At 41.7% G+C, this 16,367-nt stretch overlaps 1 protein-coding gene across 2 annotated transcripts in view; it reads right to left on the reverse strand.

The window, feature by feature from the left end:
- Positions 1-16,367, reverse strand: part of ctnnd2b (catenin (cadherin-associated protein), delta 2b) — a 129,952-nt gene that overhangs the window by 46,382 nt on the left and 67,203 nt on the right. The window contains exons 4-10 of one of the 2 annotated variants that reach the window (XM_055032813.1): positions 13,946-13,980; positions 11,373-11,489; positions 4,619-4,770; positions 4,360-4,533; positions 2,844-2,989; positions 1,210-1,442; positions 210-341 (exon numbers count right to left, since the gene is read on the reverse strand). In XM_055032813.1, the coding sequence (XP_054888788.1) occupies positions 210-341; positions 1,210-1,442; positions 2,844-2,989; positions 4,360-4,533; positions 4,619-4,770; positions 11,373-11,489; positions 13,946-13,980 (989 nt within the window). Of the gene's footprint in view, positions 1-209; positions 342-1,203; positions 1,443-2,843; positions 2,990-4,359; positions 4,534-4,618; positions 4,771-11,372; positions 11,490-13,945; positions 13,981-16,367 lie in introns of both variants that reach the window. The other variant, XM_055032812.1, reaches the window with a different exon arrangement.

Raw genomic sequence — 16,367 nt, forward strand, 5'->3', positions numbered from 1 at the left:
TCGTTTCAGTGCAGCTCCGTTTCACCTCTGGCTCTCTATCTCCTGTTTGATGTGTTGACTCTCTGCTTAGCCTCCATCTGTCAAACCTCCTCTCTCCACCCTCCCCTCCTCTCCTGTCTTGTGGGATTTTGCTTAATAGACCTCAGCACTTATAGACATCCCCCTCTGTGCCCTAAACACACAACCTCTGTCAATATATGTCCGCTCACCTTGTCCTCTAAGGTTGGGCTTGGTGTAGACTCTGTCCTCGTAGATGGGATCAATGTGGTGCTCAGGGGACTGGAGGGGCCGCAGTTCGGAGCCCAGGTGACTGTGCTGGCTGCTGTACGAACCCCTGGAGCCTGGAGGACACAACGTGATTGACTTTAAACAAACACGTCTCTGTTGTGTGGAAATATTGTTGAGTATTGTCACCAAATAGCGTGTTGCGTTAAAAGCCATGTTAGTCATGCCAACGAAGAAGATGGATGACGTAAAAGAATCTTTGTTTGACTTCATATTTTTTTTTGACAATTTCTGTAAAGATTGCGAACAGATGGACGGCCGAACATGTCTCCATCTGCTCCAATCTGGGAAAATGTCAAAGAGTACAGGCCCCAAACGACTGAAGGCGACTGAATGTGCTAGTAGCCGTGCTTAGAACAGGGGGGATTTTCCTCAGTGTTAGGTTCTGGTGCTGCAAAAATAATAATAATGTATTTTAAGGATTTTTACACATTGAAAAGTTGAGAAAGATGAAAGCCTGAAATGTCTTTTGAGAAAAAAAAAACATACAACAAAATTATCTGGAGAATAGGTAACATATCTCATCCACGTCTTTTTTTATACATCTAATGGATTCTGAATAAAATATGAAGCCGGTTATATCAGACATTAGGTGGCATGTGTTTTCTATCATAACTCTGTCCCCAAGCTGCTGAACATTAATCACACATGAACGGACATCGGGCTCATGTCACATTAACTAGCATCCACAAAAATTAAAGAAAGCCCTTAAGAGAACCCACGAATCTGACGAGATCGCTGGTGAAAAGGGACGAAACAGAAGCGGAGTTCGCAGCAGACGAGGGACACGGAAGCCACAAAAAAAACACAAAAGAAGAAAAAAAGAAAAGGAAAAACTAATGAAATGACGAGTTGTGGACGTTTCACGTGACGTGACAAACACGCACACTGGAAGAGTAATAATAAAATTGCCTTGACCTCTACCTGCCAGGCTCCCAGGCCTTTGCAGGGTTGCGTTGGCGTAAAGCTCGTGGGAGATCTTGTAGCTGTCCGCGCCGATGTGATGCAGCATGCGCTTGGTGGGCGACAGGGTGGCGTAGCTTCCCACGGCCGAGCTGAGCTGGTGGATGGGCGATGAGGTGTGGTTCCCACCGGGGGAGGTGGCCATGGGGAGCGGGGAGGAGGAACCGGCCGCCATATTGATGGGCGATGAAGTGCTGCAGGGAAGGGAGGAGAAGGTGTGTTTCGGCATTTCACAACAGCAGGTCTGAACAAAAACGTCGTCTTCTTCATCGTTTACTCAAAAAGACGGCGTAACAAAGGAGCCTGGGGAAATCGGCTAATTTTCAGCTAAATTGGCCAGGCACAGACAGAAGATTTTCAAAATCACAAAACACGCCAAACTAACTGCGAGCAGGCTGAGTTAGCAACACTCTTCATTGTGGAAGCAGTAACTAAACGAAGCTAAAGGAAGTAGTTCGGTATTGTACCTGTCTTACCTATTTTCAGTTTAATTGAAGCGTTTTATGTGCAGAGGAAGCACAAAGATGTAATTCTGTCAAAATTAATCACAAGATTTGTGAGTTTTTAGCAAATATTTACTCCTTTTTCTCTATCTACAAACACCCGAATGCACCGTCATAAAAATCCCTTTCATGTTTTGGACGGACGATAAATATATTCCTTGATTTGACGTTGTTTTGGCCCGACACTACTTTTCAGTCTACAATTTTTGGCTACATTGCAAAACGTTTGAAGCCCCTGGTCTGAAAAGTGCATTTTTGTAATGTACTTATACTGATAGATCAGAATCAGACGATGCAGGCATTGGTAGGTCAAACCTTCGTATTGAAGACCAGAATGAAGTCATAAGATCCTGATTGTTGAACTAGTTTGGACCAAATGTACAGAAGGACTCAGATTTTATATAGTATATTTCAATAAAAACATTTAATTATTTTAACTGTTTAAATCATTTTAAAATGTCAATATTTCTGGGGCCTCTGCAGGCTGGTGACGACAACTGAAAGAGGCGGGCTGCACCTTTAACGCTTCTGTCTGTTTCAGAAGAGCCAATAACCCGGAAATAAAAATTTGAATCCGCCACAATGTTAAAAGAGTTTTGAAGCGTATTTTAAACTCCTTCACATCGGTCCGGCTGACGGCTCTCTTGTTTGGGCCGCGTTTCCACACAATTACCTTTGTGCAGAACGTGGAAACATGTTATTTAACAGCAAACTCATCTGCACAGATGGTGGTGGTGGATTTTAGTGTTGGAAAAGCAAATCACAAGACACAAAGCTGTCTGTGTGTCATTTTCTTTCGCTTTTATTCCCTCGACAAAATTAAACTACAGAATGAGACTTGCTGCTATCAAGGTACACCGTAAAAAAAAAAAAAAAAAAACAACAGTAAAATACGTATTCATACTGTTCATTTTGTGCAGCCACAGCTGCTGGTACTTTAATGTAAAAGTAGCGACTTTTTTTTTAACAGTGTATACCAAATTTAGAAGTTATTGTTCTAAAACTACTGGAAAATTTTGATAGCCAAAGAAAAATCCCTCGACAACGACAGGAGACGCCGTGTAATGTCAACTCTGATGAATGTCAACCGACCTGTAGGATTTTGCAAGTCGGCTCGGTGACTGTTTGGGTGAAGACACTCTCTGCAGCGTGGCGTAGCTGGGCATGTCGGCGGAGGCTGAGGCCAGGCGCTGCAGCTTGGTGGGGGATCCCACCGCCTGCAGAGGGGAGCTGACACGCTGCAGTCCAGGAAAAAAAAAAACAGCAACAAAGCATTAAATTAAATCATCTGGACATCATTAAGAGGGAACGCTGGCCAACTTCAAAAAGCTTCCCGGGTCTTCCATTTTCGAATTTTGTTTTTTTTCCAACACGTGAAAACAGACAAACAAACGACAAGCCTGAGACGAGATCTCTGATGACGAACAGGGAGTCGACATGCAGAGCTGAACTGTCGAAAGGACGTTTCTGATCATTCTTTATCTACACAGGATTAGTTCTTTGGGCACAATCAAAATGACAATCTGTGCACATAGAACGGCGGGCGCAAACCAATCTATCTCAGTTCAAACGCACAGAAAGCTTGGCTATTTTCATGCAAAAACAGGATCAGTAAATTCGTTTTTCTCTGCAAATCTTCAGCCACCAAGTTTCTATACTATGTGCGACATGGCAAACTGCAGCGAATCAAAATACTTTTGTTTTACGCAATCATAACAGCAAGGTGACGTTTTACAGGAGCATCCTACCAAACACTTTATTACTGTTATTTTTTTGTCTGAACTTTCAAAATGAGATCAGATGATATTATCGGATAAATAATGACACTAAGATTTATTCTGTTGTTTTTGCTACATTACAGCCTAAAAGCCCTAAATGCTACAAAATGCTAAATTAAAATGCTAAAATGAAAAACACAACTTAGTTATTGCACCACAAAGACGTCTATTGTTCCATTTGTTGTCACTCTGCACAACTAATTATCAAAAGTTTAATTTTACATACCAGGATTTGGAGAGGAAAAGACATTTGGGCTCAATTTCTATTTATCACTGTGTTTAATGTTAATAGCTTTTACATAAAGCAGAGTTATGTTATGACTAACAGCACGAGCCTGGACGGTCTAACAGAATCCGCTCCAATCCATCTGTAAAAAAAAACCCAACAAAAAACCAGACCTGAAACTGAAAACCGCTCCAAGAACCAGAAAATCGCAAATAAAATTTAGCTTCAGGTTGTAACGGAAAACAACAAAAACAAAAAAACATGGTGTATGAATTCGTTTTGCAAAAACGAATTCATACACCATAGCAAAGTCATTTTAGCTGACTTTGCTAAAAATGAGCAAAGTCAGCAGCTTAATGGCAAAAAAATAAAAAATGAGATATAAGAATCAGCTTTGGCTTGATATTTCTGCCACATTTATCTCCACGTTGGATTTGTCCTCTCCGTTACAACTATGAAGGCCTTCATTGATTTGCAACCTCTACAAAAAAAAAAAAAAAATCAACAACCACAATAACAGAAAAGGCAGCTGCAGAGTTTCCAGAACCTCGATCCAACCGTTCGGGACGATCATTCAATGCACAACGTGAACCACGACCAGTACCTGAGCAGGCAAAGTGGCACAGGAGTAATACATGGACGGTCCGGCAGGTGCGGGTCCGCCGTCGGTGGACATGTGTAAGGCGCTGCCGAGGACCTGCTGGGCGTACGGGTCTCTCTGGGACTGAGAGGGAGAGTCCGTGGCTACCAGCTGGGCGGCTGCACGGCTGGATGCCACCTGGACGGGTGGAGGGGGAAGGAAAACCCGGGTTCAGCGAGAGCATCGGCGGTGGGTCGGCAGGAAGAGAAGAAGAAACATCCACCTGGTTGTAGCTGTGAACCGCGCCTCCGACCTGCCCGCCCCGCGCCGCCACCGCCTCCCCGAGCGTCAGCCCTTGGTTGCTGTGGTAACCGGCAGCTGCATAGGCATCTTGGCTGTTGAGCTGCAGAGCGCTTTGAGAGAGCAGTCCTTGTCCTGTTGGGAGATTGAAAGAGAGGACCTAAAATAGCTGAAAGCGGAAGAAAGTGGGGATGAAAGAAGAACTCTGTCATTATTTCTTAAAGAAGCACAACTTTACCGCGGGCAGATTGTTAGAGAGAGTGGATTTAACATGATACAAACATGTTAAATCTTGAGACAATTTGCAAAATATATAAATATGTCGAGTGCTCGCTCTGTCAGGAAGACGTAGGAAACCTCCTGACCTCTCTCTCTCCTCAGAGGGAGAGAGGTCAGGAGGTCAGGGTCGGACGATAACGAAATCCCGGCCGACCCGGTAAGAGAGCGGAGCCGGCGAGAAATAATAGCGTGAGAAGCACGTTAGCGAGGAACGACACCAGGTTACGTCACCGACTGGAGCAAACTTCTGTCGAAAAGCCTCAGTCTCACTTGTGTCTAATGGTTTCTGTGTAACTATTTTCAGACTCTCCTCTCTCTCTCCGGCAGCAGTCGATCTTTGCGGAAAGACTTATTCTCTCTGCGGCCTTGAAGGCATTTTGCAACCTAGTTTACATCCCACGTGTTACACAACGCACTGCTTTATCTTTTTTTTTTTTTTTTTTTTGCACGGGTTCGAAAAAGCGGCAGGTTTGTAACGAGCCTTGAAATTAAACGATGAGAGGAGGACAGAGAGTCCGGGCTGACAGCTACATTCCACGTTTTCTAGTTTTAAGAGACAAATTTGCTTTTTTTTCTCTCTCTACTTCTCTGGGTTGTTCTTAGTGTTTTCCTCTCATACTCTGTGACCCTTGAACCTGTCCGTTCCTGCTCTCTCTTCTAACTGGCTCGTGTTTTGCACACTGCAATGCCAAAGTCTTTGGAAAAAGGACGACTTCACGACATAGGAATTGATCATTTCCCCCAAAAAATCTTCCAATTTCTTTTTTTGTTGTGCTTTTTGTTCTTTCTCTCGTAGTTCTGCTTCTTTGCTCTGCTGTAGCATTTTTAAATGGTGAAATTGCGCTGACCAAGATTAATTGCCTTGAACTGACGGAGTCTGATGAGCAGCATTTTGGGGGGGGGTGTAAAGCAATTAACCTGAAGCTTTCCGAGAAAAACGCAGCGCCCCGTCACGCCTACAGTGACGTGCGCATTTAGATCCTCTGCAAGCATGCAATCGAGGGAATCAGTCGACATCCATAATATTTATTGATGATTAATTTCTTTTGTACTGTTTTTTTTTTATTAACTGTCAGCACCTGCAGGTGAGTCATCAGATGAGCGTTTTGTGAGAAAACATGCAGGAGAAGCACAGCGGCGCGCAGCCTGAGCATGACGGCACCAAAACGACGCTGCGCTGCTAATTTTAGGAACCGCTTCGTCTGAATTTCAGAAGCTCTTGAAGTGTCACGCGTTGGATCGCTTCGTTTTTGTTTTTTTGTGTTTTCTTTTTGGGGGTGAGAGGGGTGGGGGTGGTGCGAACACACCAACAAAGTCTGACACAAAGAACATGCAGATGTGAGCGTGCTCACTGAGGAAACCACATCGCTCTGAAGCCGTGCTGGAGCTGCAAAGTTGGAATGTGCGCTGATGGTTCCATTAAGTGTAAAGTTGGAAGTTAAATTAATGTTTTTGAGGAGAACCAGAGACTGGGAGCCTTATGAGGACGTGCCAAACAGAAAAAAAAAATGCTTAGACGTTAAAATACTCATTAATTTTTTATAAATCCCAACATTAATCCACTTTTGCTGATCAAAGCACTAATCTGCCCTATAAACAGCCCTAATTACAGATGTAAAACTCTTTTTTTTTTTTTGACGCATTATAGCAAAAATGTTGGCTGAGCCTGGATGTCCCCAGTAACTGCATGAACGCACGCAGCGAGCAGCATGTGCAGTACGGTTCGGTCCTGGTGCTGCTCTTTGGAAAACGGCCCACATCACTGCAACACAGACGTCCCGACTCCATCATAAAATCTTGAGCGTTTTTCACTTGGAGAACTTTTTGAGCTGTCCTCTTTAACAGAAGTCCAAAGAATGTGAAAAAAAAAAAGAAATAAAATAAATAGGTATGCAGGGTTTTATTGGCATGGTCTTGGCTGACACGCTTGTTACTTGCAAACAGGTTGAGTTCAGTTTTGTGATGATTTACAAATCTGCAAGTTTCAGTGTTGCCATTGTCTTAGAGAGAGCAAATGTCACGAATAAATTTGACATTAAACATAATGAAAGCTGAAAGTGTTGTAGCATTTGCATTTGGTAGCAGGTTAAACTGACAAAGAAAACGTTTCGAGTAAGTAGGAAAAAATATCGGTACTGGTATCGGCAATCTGCCAAGTGAGTTTTAGTGTATCGGTATATCGGGTATTGAACAAAAATCCAATATTGTGCATCCCTAAAAAATAAATCAAACCCTGAAAAGCAGATGAAGGCACAAAGAGTCTTTGCGTGTTTGCGATGGGATCTGAGCGCGGCGGTTAGCATCCGCTGCATGGGACGGATTTAGTCACCCGCCTGGGGCAAAAAGGAGTTTGTCTAGACGAAGAAGGCTGGAAAATGAAGCTTGACCACAGTGGGAAAAACAAAAGAAGAAAGAAACTGCTTTAGCGAGTGACGGAGCAAACGTTGATGGCGCACGATTTAAAACGTGATGTTGACCTCGCGTTCCAGGTAGCTACATTTCACTGGGTCAAGAGCGACGCGTCCCATCAAGGACGAACGCGCGCACAGGAACGACAGAAAGTTGAGCGTGCAGAAATCGCACGGCCGATGGGAGAACTTTGCACTCGAGGCTTGTTTTTGCATGGATTCACATTCACGCGCGTTTGCACACAAGCCCCAAGCCGGCGGTTATTTTCCCAGAGTTTTGTTGTGTTTTTTTTTTCTGTTTATTTGTCACTTAAGGTGCGCTTTGTATGGCTCGGGGAGCCTTTTGGGAATCAAAAAAAAAAAAGAAAAAGAAAGAAAGCCTCATAAATGCATTATCACTCAGATGGCAAACACAGAAGGCTTCACTGAATCCATTTGAGAAACTGCCGTGCATATCAAGCCAAATGCCCTCCATCTTCACGTCTTAGCAGTTTTATTTATTTCTTTTTTGCCATTCATCCACAGGTTATATTAGAATTAAGTGAGTACACGCTCACAGATGGCTCATGCCTTGTGATCTCACGCATTAGCACACAGCACATCTGCGTACACCTGAAGCGTGTAATCGTGTAGATATTCTGACCCGGATAGACCCGCTCGTTTTCTTCCATTCCTTTATTTTCCACTCTCTCTCTCTCTCTCTCTCTTTCTCACACACACACACACACACACACACACACACACACACACACACACACACACACACACACACACACACACACACACACACACACACACACACACACGAAAAGGCAGAGTGGTTTTCTTCGTGACCGGAGTCGTCAATCGGCGCATTTTAATATTTCATCCGTTTTCTATTTCAGATAGATATTCCAGATGGCCGACTGAGGATGTGCCGAGTCGGGAATGCAAGCATTAAAAAAAAAAAAAAAAAGTGGATCCGAAACGGGCGAGTGCAGAGGAGACACGCAGATTAAGATGCACAGCGGCTGACAGCACCGGCGTGAAGGCTGAAGCCGCTCTCTGTAGTCTGAGACAGGGCAGACTCTCTGCCTATGTCCCTCTCCTGCGTGCAGAGTTCTGCAGTCACTATTTACTGAACCGCATTTACTCGAGTAACGTTTTGGAAAAATAAATGCACTTTTTACCAAGCTGTACTTTTTACTTTTACTTGAGTGATTTTATCGTGAAGTGTCGCTGCTCTTACTCGAGTAAAAGTTCAGGGTCGTCTGCCCACTGTGAGAAGCTTCACTGAAAGAGCAAACGCCAAACGCAGCTTTTGTTCAAGTTTTATAGTTTTAAGTTTCATTCACCTGGTTGGTGTTCTTTTTTTTTTTACTTATATGGATTTGTGTCACTTTCTTGCTTAAAATATAAAAAATATCCAATTAACTTTATATGTTGCGCCATCTAATGATCAATCTCTTAATGTTAAGAGATTGCTCATTTGATCAGTTACTTTGTGCTTGAGTAGACTTTTTTTTTTCTTTTAACCAAATAATGCTTTAGTCTTAATTGAGTAATTCCTCGCATGACTACTTTTACTTTAACTTGAGCAAAAATAAGTTGAAATCAGTGGTAGTTCCAGACTTAGGCGCCTTGGGTAGCATCTTGTGCAACTACCCCTCTACTGCTAGCATTTTATAGATTTATGCTGTATAAAAGAATGAGAAAGGTTGTATTTCATGCTATTTTATGTTGCAATGGATGCAAACTGACTTTTTAGATTCTAAAGAAACTTACATTAAAATGGGTTTAATTCTGGTAACTTGAAAGTTAAGTTTCGTGTTTTTGGAGCTATCCAGCTTCCATCTTTTGTCTTTTATGGACATTTGATTTGTGAAGGTAAGAAACTACACTTTCTAGTCTTACACTGGCAGCTGGTAGAGCTGACTGCACATGTTGTAAAAAAGTGAAATCACTTTGTATTTGTTTAAAAACGATAGTCACTTCCCGTTTGGTGAGTGATATTAACTCGTCGTGGCGAAGCACCGGCATCTAAAATTGGTTTAAAAAAAAAAAAAGACCAGAAATTGGTCTCAGATCTCTGATCAGGCTGAAGTGAGCAGAAAACATTCCTGTTCAGTACAACATTTTAGCTTGACTTTGCTTTTTCCTTGTTTTTTGTTTCCCCTTCCCCAGCCATCCACCATCTTTCTGTCCGTTTACGTCCGGTCTGTACCTTCACTCTCCTTCATCCGTCTTCTTCTGGGATAAATCAGGTGGCGAGTTACATAACTGTTATGTGAACATTATAAATATCAAGCAGATTTTCTGGTACCAGTATTTGGTGCATGCTGATGTACGTATCTAATGATGATGTACGTATCCTGCATGCAGGACTCGACACCCGTCTGTGGTGCCTTCAGTGCAGAGGTATGCATTTCCCACTGTTAGTGTGCACACACGTCTTTTTTCCAGAGCTTGTGCAAAGTACAGTAGCCACATATTTGTGTGTTTGCCTCTCCTCTCCGCTCTGCAAGCAGCAGGCCAGCTGACATCTCAGCAAGGATGGATTAGCATATCAAGCTACTGGCACAGCGCTGCGTGTCTTCTGACAGCTACCTCACCCCACAGGGGTCGAGTGTAGCGAAGACACGGGTATCATCTCCAGGACCGAGCGCGGGGAGATCACAGCGGAGCGGGAAGGCGCAGGGAGCGGTTCGGGATCTCAGTCAGCGCATCTGTTTTTATGACGTCGCTGCGCGGCGGATTTAAAACAACCCGTGTTTCTATGGCCCCCCGGAGCCCGCCGGCAACGTCCGACGCAGATTTGCTCCGCTGCAGTTTATCAAGCCACCACAATACAGGGACGTGTGTGAAAACTGCAAAAGAAAGTGGATGCTGAAAGTTTTTGTTTGTTTATATCGTGTCTCTAGCTGAAAAGACAGATGACCCGTTTCCTGTCTTCAAGGTGTTAGGATTGCAGAAATTATTTCTATTAGCTCAATGTGAGAATTAGTGGTGCGCCGACTGCAGTTTTCTGGCTGATCGTCGATTACTGAGATTTAAAAAGCCTGACTCGTCAATTCCGATTTTGCCCAATATCAAATTTTTGTGCAAAATGTCGCTAATTATAGGAAGAAAGTCACCGAGTTGGTGCATGGAGGCGTAGATTTTCAGACCTTTGCGGAGGCAAATCAAATGTCTTCACAAATAAAAATCGGCCGACTAAGGAAATCGGCGCAAATAAATCGATAAATCGGTGCACCGCTAGTAAGACTTTCTTCTTCCTTTTAAGCATTATCACTTTGTACAATTACAATTTTTTTTGCTTTTCCTTTCTTCAAATTTAAAAGTTCATTTACATTTTTTTAGTATTTGGTAGAATTGCAATAAAAATGGTCTGACTTGGGTCCAACAGATGCTCCTGGTGTGCTGCTTCAGATTTCTGGCGGTTCTGTTTGTGGCTTCCTACAAACAGAACCTGTGTGTCATGCCAACATGCTCACACATCTTTTTTGGGTTCTGCCCACAAACTCTCTATCGGATTGAGTTCAGGGCTCACTCAAAGACACTGATATTGTTGACACTTTTTTCTAATTCGGTGTCCATCTGTGTAAATTCATGTGTTTCTTCAATATTTCAAAAAATCCCCAGTGATATTACATAATCAACAAGGTGACGTTACAGGAAAAAAAAAACACAATCTCCACACTGAAAAAACTAAAAATCTTACCAAGTATTTTTGGTTGTTTCTAGAGCACTAGAAATAAGACAAAGCTAACTTATAAGAAACATTTCAGTAAGATATAAGAGTTTGTTTTAAGTCATTTTCTTAATTTTGTGCCACTGGCAGATAATTTCATTTACAACATGGGAACAATGTCTGCCATTTCCACTGCTAGCAGTCAGTGCTAGCTAATATGAAGAACCTTTATCATCAATATTAAGGAATTATTACCTTAAAACAAACTATTGTCTTCCTTAAAAGTTACCTAGGAGTCAATTTCGTCTTCTTTAAAGTGTATTAATATATTTGCACTACAAATTAGACCAGAAGTACTCAGTCCAAGCCATTTATCTTACTATCTCCTGTAGAAGCGTCCTGCGAGTCCAAGATGCCGGACTCTTGAAGCGACCTGATGCACGAGTCTACGAGCTCCAGGCCAGTCGTCAGCTCCTCCTCTATGTCCTTCTGCCCATCTGCATGTGCATAAAACAGTGAAAAGACAAGAAGTGATCGGTCTTCATCTACGTTACGATTTCTAAAGGTGTATGATTACAGAAGCAGTCCTGGATTTCACCTGAGTGTACTTTTCACCTAGTGTGGGTTCTAAAAGGATCTTGAGGTTTTAGGAACGACTAGATGTTAATTTAGTAACCGTGGGTGTGACAATAAATAACCGGCTAATAATTTCAGACAAAAAAATAAATAAAATAAAGAACATCAGACACATTTGGAGGAAAAGACAAAAAAGTCACGTTAATGTTGGTAGTTTTTCAAATTTAGAACCAGGCAACTTGTTGAAAACTTTGTATTTCTTTCTTTTTTTGTCACCATTGCAAACAAGGTTTCTATAAAGTATATATATATATATATTATATATATATATATATATATATATATATATATATATATATATATATATATATATATATCACAACAAATGATTGGTTGTGATATATATATATTTAAAACATATATATTTAAAAACAGACATAGGGCAATAGCCTTTCAAAAAAATTTCAATTTAAAATATCTTTGACTTTTCTCTCAAGCTGAGTTGAAGCAGCACAACTGATTATTTTTGCTTTGTTAAAAACACCCGGCATAAATGTGGCTTGAAAAAAAAAAACTCTCTGAATAAAAAAATAGCAAAGTCAAAATGATTGGTTGTGATCGCAAATTCTTGACGATCATTCAAGGTTGACGCAACCGGCTACGGGTAATTACTTTTTTCCCAGAACTGTTACAGTTTTGGATAGCTCCTTTTCCTTAGCAAATGTAATCGCCATTTGACCATGTTTGTATTTTTTAAGGTTATCTTTGTCCGACGTCAAAATGTTCTTTGATACGTTGAATTTTGACAAAATAGCAAAACCTGACGAAATCTGTAAGTGAGGGGCGGAGCAGTAAAATCTTTTCCTTAACACTGCCACCATAAACCCAGTAGGTTAAGGGTAAAAAGCTGATCATTTAGCAACAAATCTTACGTACTGAGGTCCACGTTGTACTGAGATACGAGCCGTTTGTCTGTCAGACAGCGGCTGATGGCACGGCCAGTGTTTTCCAGGTAGAGACGACTGCCAAGGAAGATAAAAGCTTACAAATGAGTCTTAGCGGCAGCATTAATCTCTTACGGAGATGGAAGGAGAACGTTAATAGTAGCCGCCTTAGTGGGAGGATTTAGGAGGCCTATTTTATTGACTTCGAGTGATGCCTTTGCAGACTGAAGCCTCTGCCGCTATTGGCAAAAAAAAATAAACGCTTTCAGGATTGACTGCGATGTTTCGCTGAACTGAGGCAAGGCAGATTTATTTGTAAGCAACGTGTTTTTAAGGGAGACAAAAAAAAGTGGACCACAGATAAAGTCCCATCAAAAACAAAGCAGAAAATTTAAGCTGTACAGAATTAAAAATCTAATTGGAAACAAAAAAAATAGACAAGATTAGATACAGTGAGATAAAAGATACAATATGAGACGATACGACACGACAGTGAAATATTTTTTTACCTTCATACTACAGCTGCTGTAATCAGTCATGTTTTTAGCTGTCATTTGAAATTTCTGCACATTTCAGTGTTTGGCTGAAAACACTGAAATGGTTGTGTATTTTCAACCATCTAGTAGTTCCTTATAGATAAAAATAACACAATATTAAAATATAAGAAAAAAAAAAGAGACCTTGAGGAACTCCTCAGGATCTCTGCTGACGAAGTGATGTGGTACAAAACATGACTGAGAGCATTCAAGATGCTTTTTTATTATGAAAAATATCATATCTGCACAACTAAAAGCATAAAACGCAGCAGCAAGTCGGGGATTTTAGCTTTTTTAAGCTTAATGAGCGTACAGATGATCAGAAATGCTATAACAACTTTATCCAAACAAATGTTATATATGTATTTCTTTTTAAACTTTTCAATGATTTGTGAGTGTTGTCACGATTATATGTCTGATTGGACGACAGATGGGTTTATCGTGGAACAAACCGAGTCCGTCTCCGTTTGTTCCAGGCCGGACAGTGAAAGCCTTCACCACAAAACCTCTGGGATCGTAGTGTTAGCCAACTCTTTGTTGGCAGAGGTCACCCAGGGTGCACTCAGCTAATCAATCTGCTCTCCACATCCTATAGATCTGAGCGAGGCTGACAAAGAGGCAGGAAGACTGACCCAAGTGTCAAGCATGTTTCTTTCTCTTTTTTTCCCTTTTCCAACTAAAACACTGTCAGAAAAGTGGTCGAGCTCGGTGAGGTGTTTTCATTTGACTTTTAAATGACGCGGAGGCCCATTGATTCTGTCTGCCACTTGTGAGACGCACGCCCCATGCGAATAAGGCCTGGGGACCTTTGGCTGAGTTTTACTTTGCTTTTACAAGAGGTGAAATGCAGGAAGAAATGTAGGATTCGAAAACATATATTGCAACATTTCAGATTACCTTGGTTGTTCCAGCGAAACTTCTCATCTGCTGAGCTGCAAGATACAAACAATGAAAACACAACCGGGTTAGAAATGTGCTCAACTTTAATGGCTATTGCACTGAATATCTGAACTGAAATGCTGCAGTTTAGCTCTGGTATGTAGCCTTTTCAGATTGTCTGTTTTCATCCAAATCTAATAGAACTACACTGAAATTTACTAGGAATAACATTACGTTGCAAGAGTGAAGTAAATATTTAAAACCTTCGAAATTGACATTTTTTAAAGTCGTCTGAAATGTACTGCCAATTGCATTTAATAACATGGCTACACTTATCAAAACAATAAAGAGAATGATTAAAATATTTTTTTCTTCCTTATTGAAGCATGCTTGCCTGAGGACAGTGTTGTCTTAGGGAAGGTTTCAGAGGGATAAAAACAAAAACAGAGTAAAAAATGGTAATAGTAGCAGAAAAATATCAGTGGAGGAAACTATAAATACGAGATATGAAGAAACGTAAACATAAAAGTGCAGCATTCCTATCCAACATTAAACACACAGCTCATAACTCGAGCTGTGTGTTTAATGTTGATAAATTCTTTCTTTCACAAAGTAAACAGTTTGAAGTTGAACCGTGTTCAATTTAAAACTTTGCCTAAACATGGAAGATATCCAATTTAAAGGTTTTTCTGTGGCCTTTATTTGCAGCAGATCTGACAGAAAATGATCAGCAAGAGAAGAGGGGAAGACATACTAGAGTCCTAGAGTCTGGATCAGGACTCATGACTTTCCTAAATGGGCGTAATCATCTCTACGCCATGCAACGCGCCAATCTTAGCTTCCACATTTATGCTCCGCAAAAGTTAGCTGCTCGCCAGAATCATCAAATTTTAGCTTTATTGACGAAACCTCAAATGTTTACCAATGAGGGCGGTTTCAGATCTCTAACAACAATCTTCAGTGTCATCGGTGTGGAAGTTGTAACTGAGTCAAGACTCAAAAAGTTAGCCATTTTCAGTATTGGTGATATTTTAAAAAGCGATTTAAAGGTAAACTATCCTGTCCACAATGATTTCACGGGACACTGATCTCCATGAGCCAGACTTTACCTCCTGACAAGTGACGCTTTTTTAGCATCCAAGCTTCTAGTGGTGAAAACACGTAAAAAAGGCGCCTCTTTAGGTTTAATGAAGGATTGTAGACACTCATCAAACCGAGAACTGAGAAAATGTTTCTGGGACAAAACGATTTGCGCTGGACTCTTGCACAATAAGGGGATGGTTGGCACGTGGAAAACATGAGTGTGAAAAAAACCTGTTAGGTCTATGTGATGGTAGTCAATATGTGTTGGTTAGAACCCTTTGTGTCTTGAGATTGGAAGGAAATTTTCTACAATTGAGCAAAGAGCTAAAGGTAAAGGTAGCTAAAAAGTTTTTAGCTACCTCTAACCCATTCCTCCTAAATCTTCCCCTGTGACAAGGGTTTAACAAATTTCACAACTGCAACGTCAGCAGCCATGTTTTCTCTCGTCCATTCTGCTGCCTGGCCAAAAACCAAAGACGTAAAATGATTAACTCCATCGACTGGCCGTAAACAGAGACCAGATGCCGTTAAATCACCCCACTGATTGCCTCCGCTGCGTGTATGCAGAGTGTGACGGATTGCGGCGACTGGCCGAGCAGCACGTGTTAATGGAGCCCTCGGCCAGCATGGCGGCCCCTCATTCATCAGCCATTGTTATAACCAGAGATGAGCCATGATATGTGTACAGAAATGGACGAACCCTAACGTCTTTTAGGACGGGAGCTGTAGACACGGGAGTGTTTACAGCAGACAAACAGAGCCGGCTGGAAGCAGGATTATTATCGCCAGTCTGCTTTCTGCGAGGCAGCTACGCTAACTCTGCGAGAGAGGCCGTTTTCTCAGCGAAGGCCGGGCTGGTCCTGTCCGTTTGCTGGTGTCAAAACGTTGCCTCGGTGGTGGTGAGCGCTTGTTATTTCCCGCCAGCCGGTGGGAGACCGAACGCAACATGAGACACCTTGCTGCAAACTGTGAGGAAGGAGGCCAAATGTTGTTAACATCAAGTAGTTGCATGTAGAGAAGTGGGCTGAAGGTGAGGAACAAAAACAGCCCAGAGGATGTCGGATTACTGTCAGGAAAAAAAAAGGAGAAATGGGAGGAATCTGTTCACACACAAAGGGAAAGATAAACGGTGTAAGGGGAGGGGAGAGAACAGGAAGAGAAAATCTAACAAGGTTTGGGTTTTTTTTGGAAAAGGGAGACATGAAGAACACACAATACATCACATCAGTTACAGGTGGTTTCAATCTGAAGTAAAAGTTTAATTTCCAGGTAAAAAACAAAAAACAAAACACCATTTCCTAATATTTTCCTAATATTTATTATTTGGTCTGACCAACTCGGCTTCTGCATTTTCAGT

This window comes from Poeciliopsis prolifica, unplaced genomic scaffold, assembly GCF_027474105.1.
Source record: "Poeciliopsis prolifica strain line A6 unplaced genomic scaffold, Auburn_PproV2 SCAFFOLD008, whole genome shotgun sequence".
Taxonomy (NCBI): domain Eukaryota; kingdom Metazoa; phylum Chordata; class Actinopteri; order Cyprinodontiformes; family Poeciliidae; genus Poeciliopsis; species Poeciliopsis prolifica.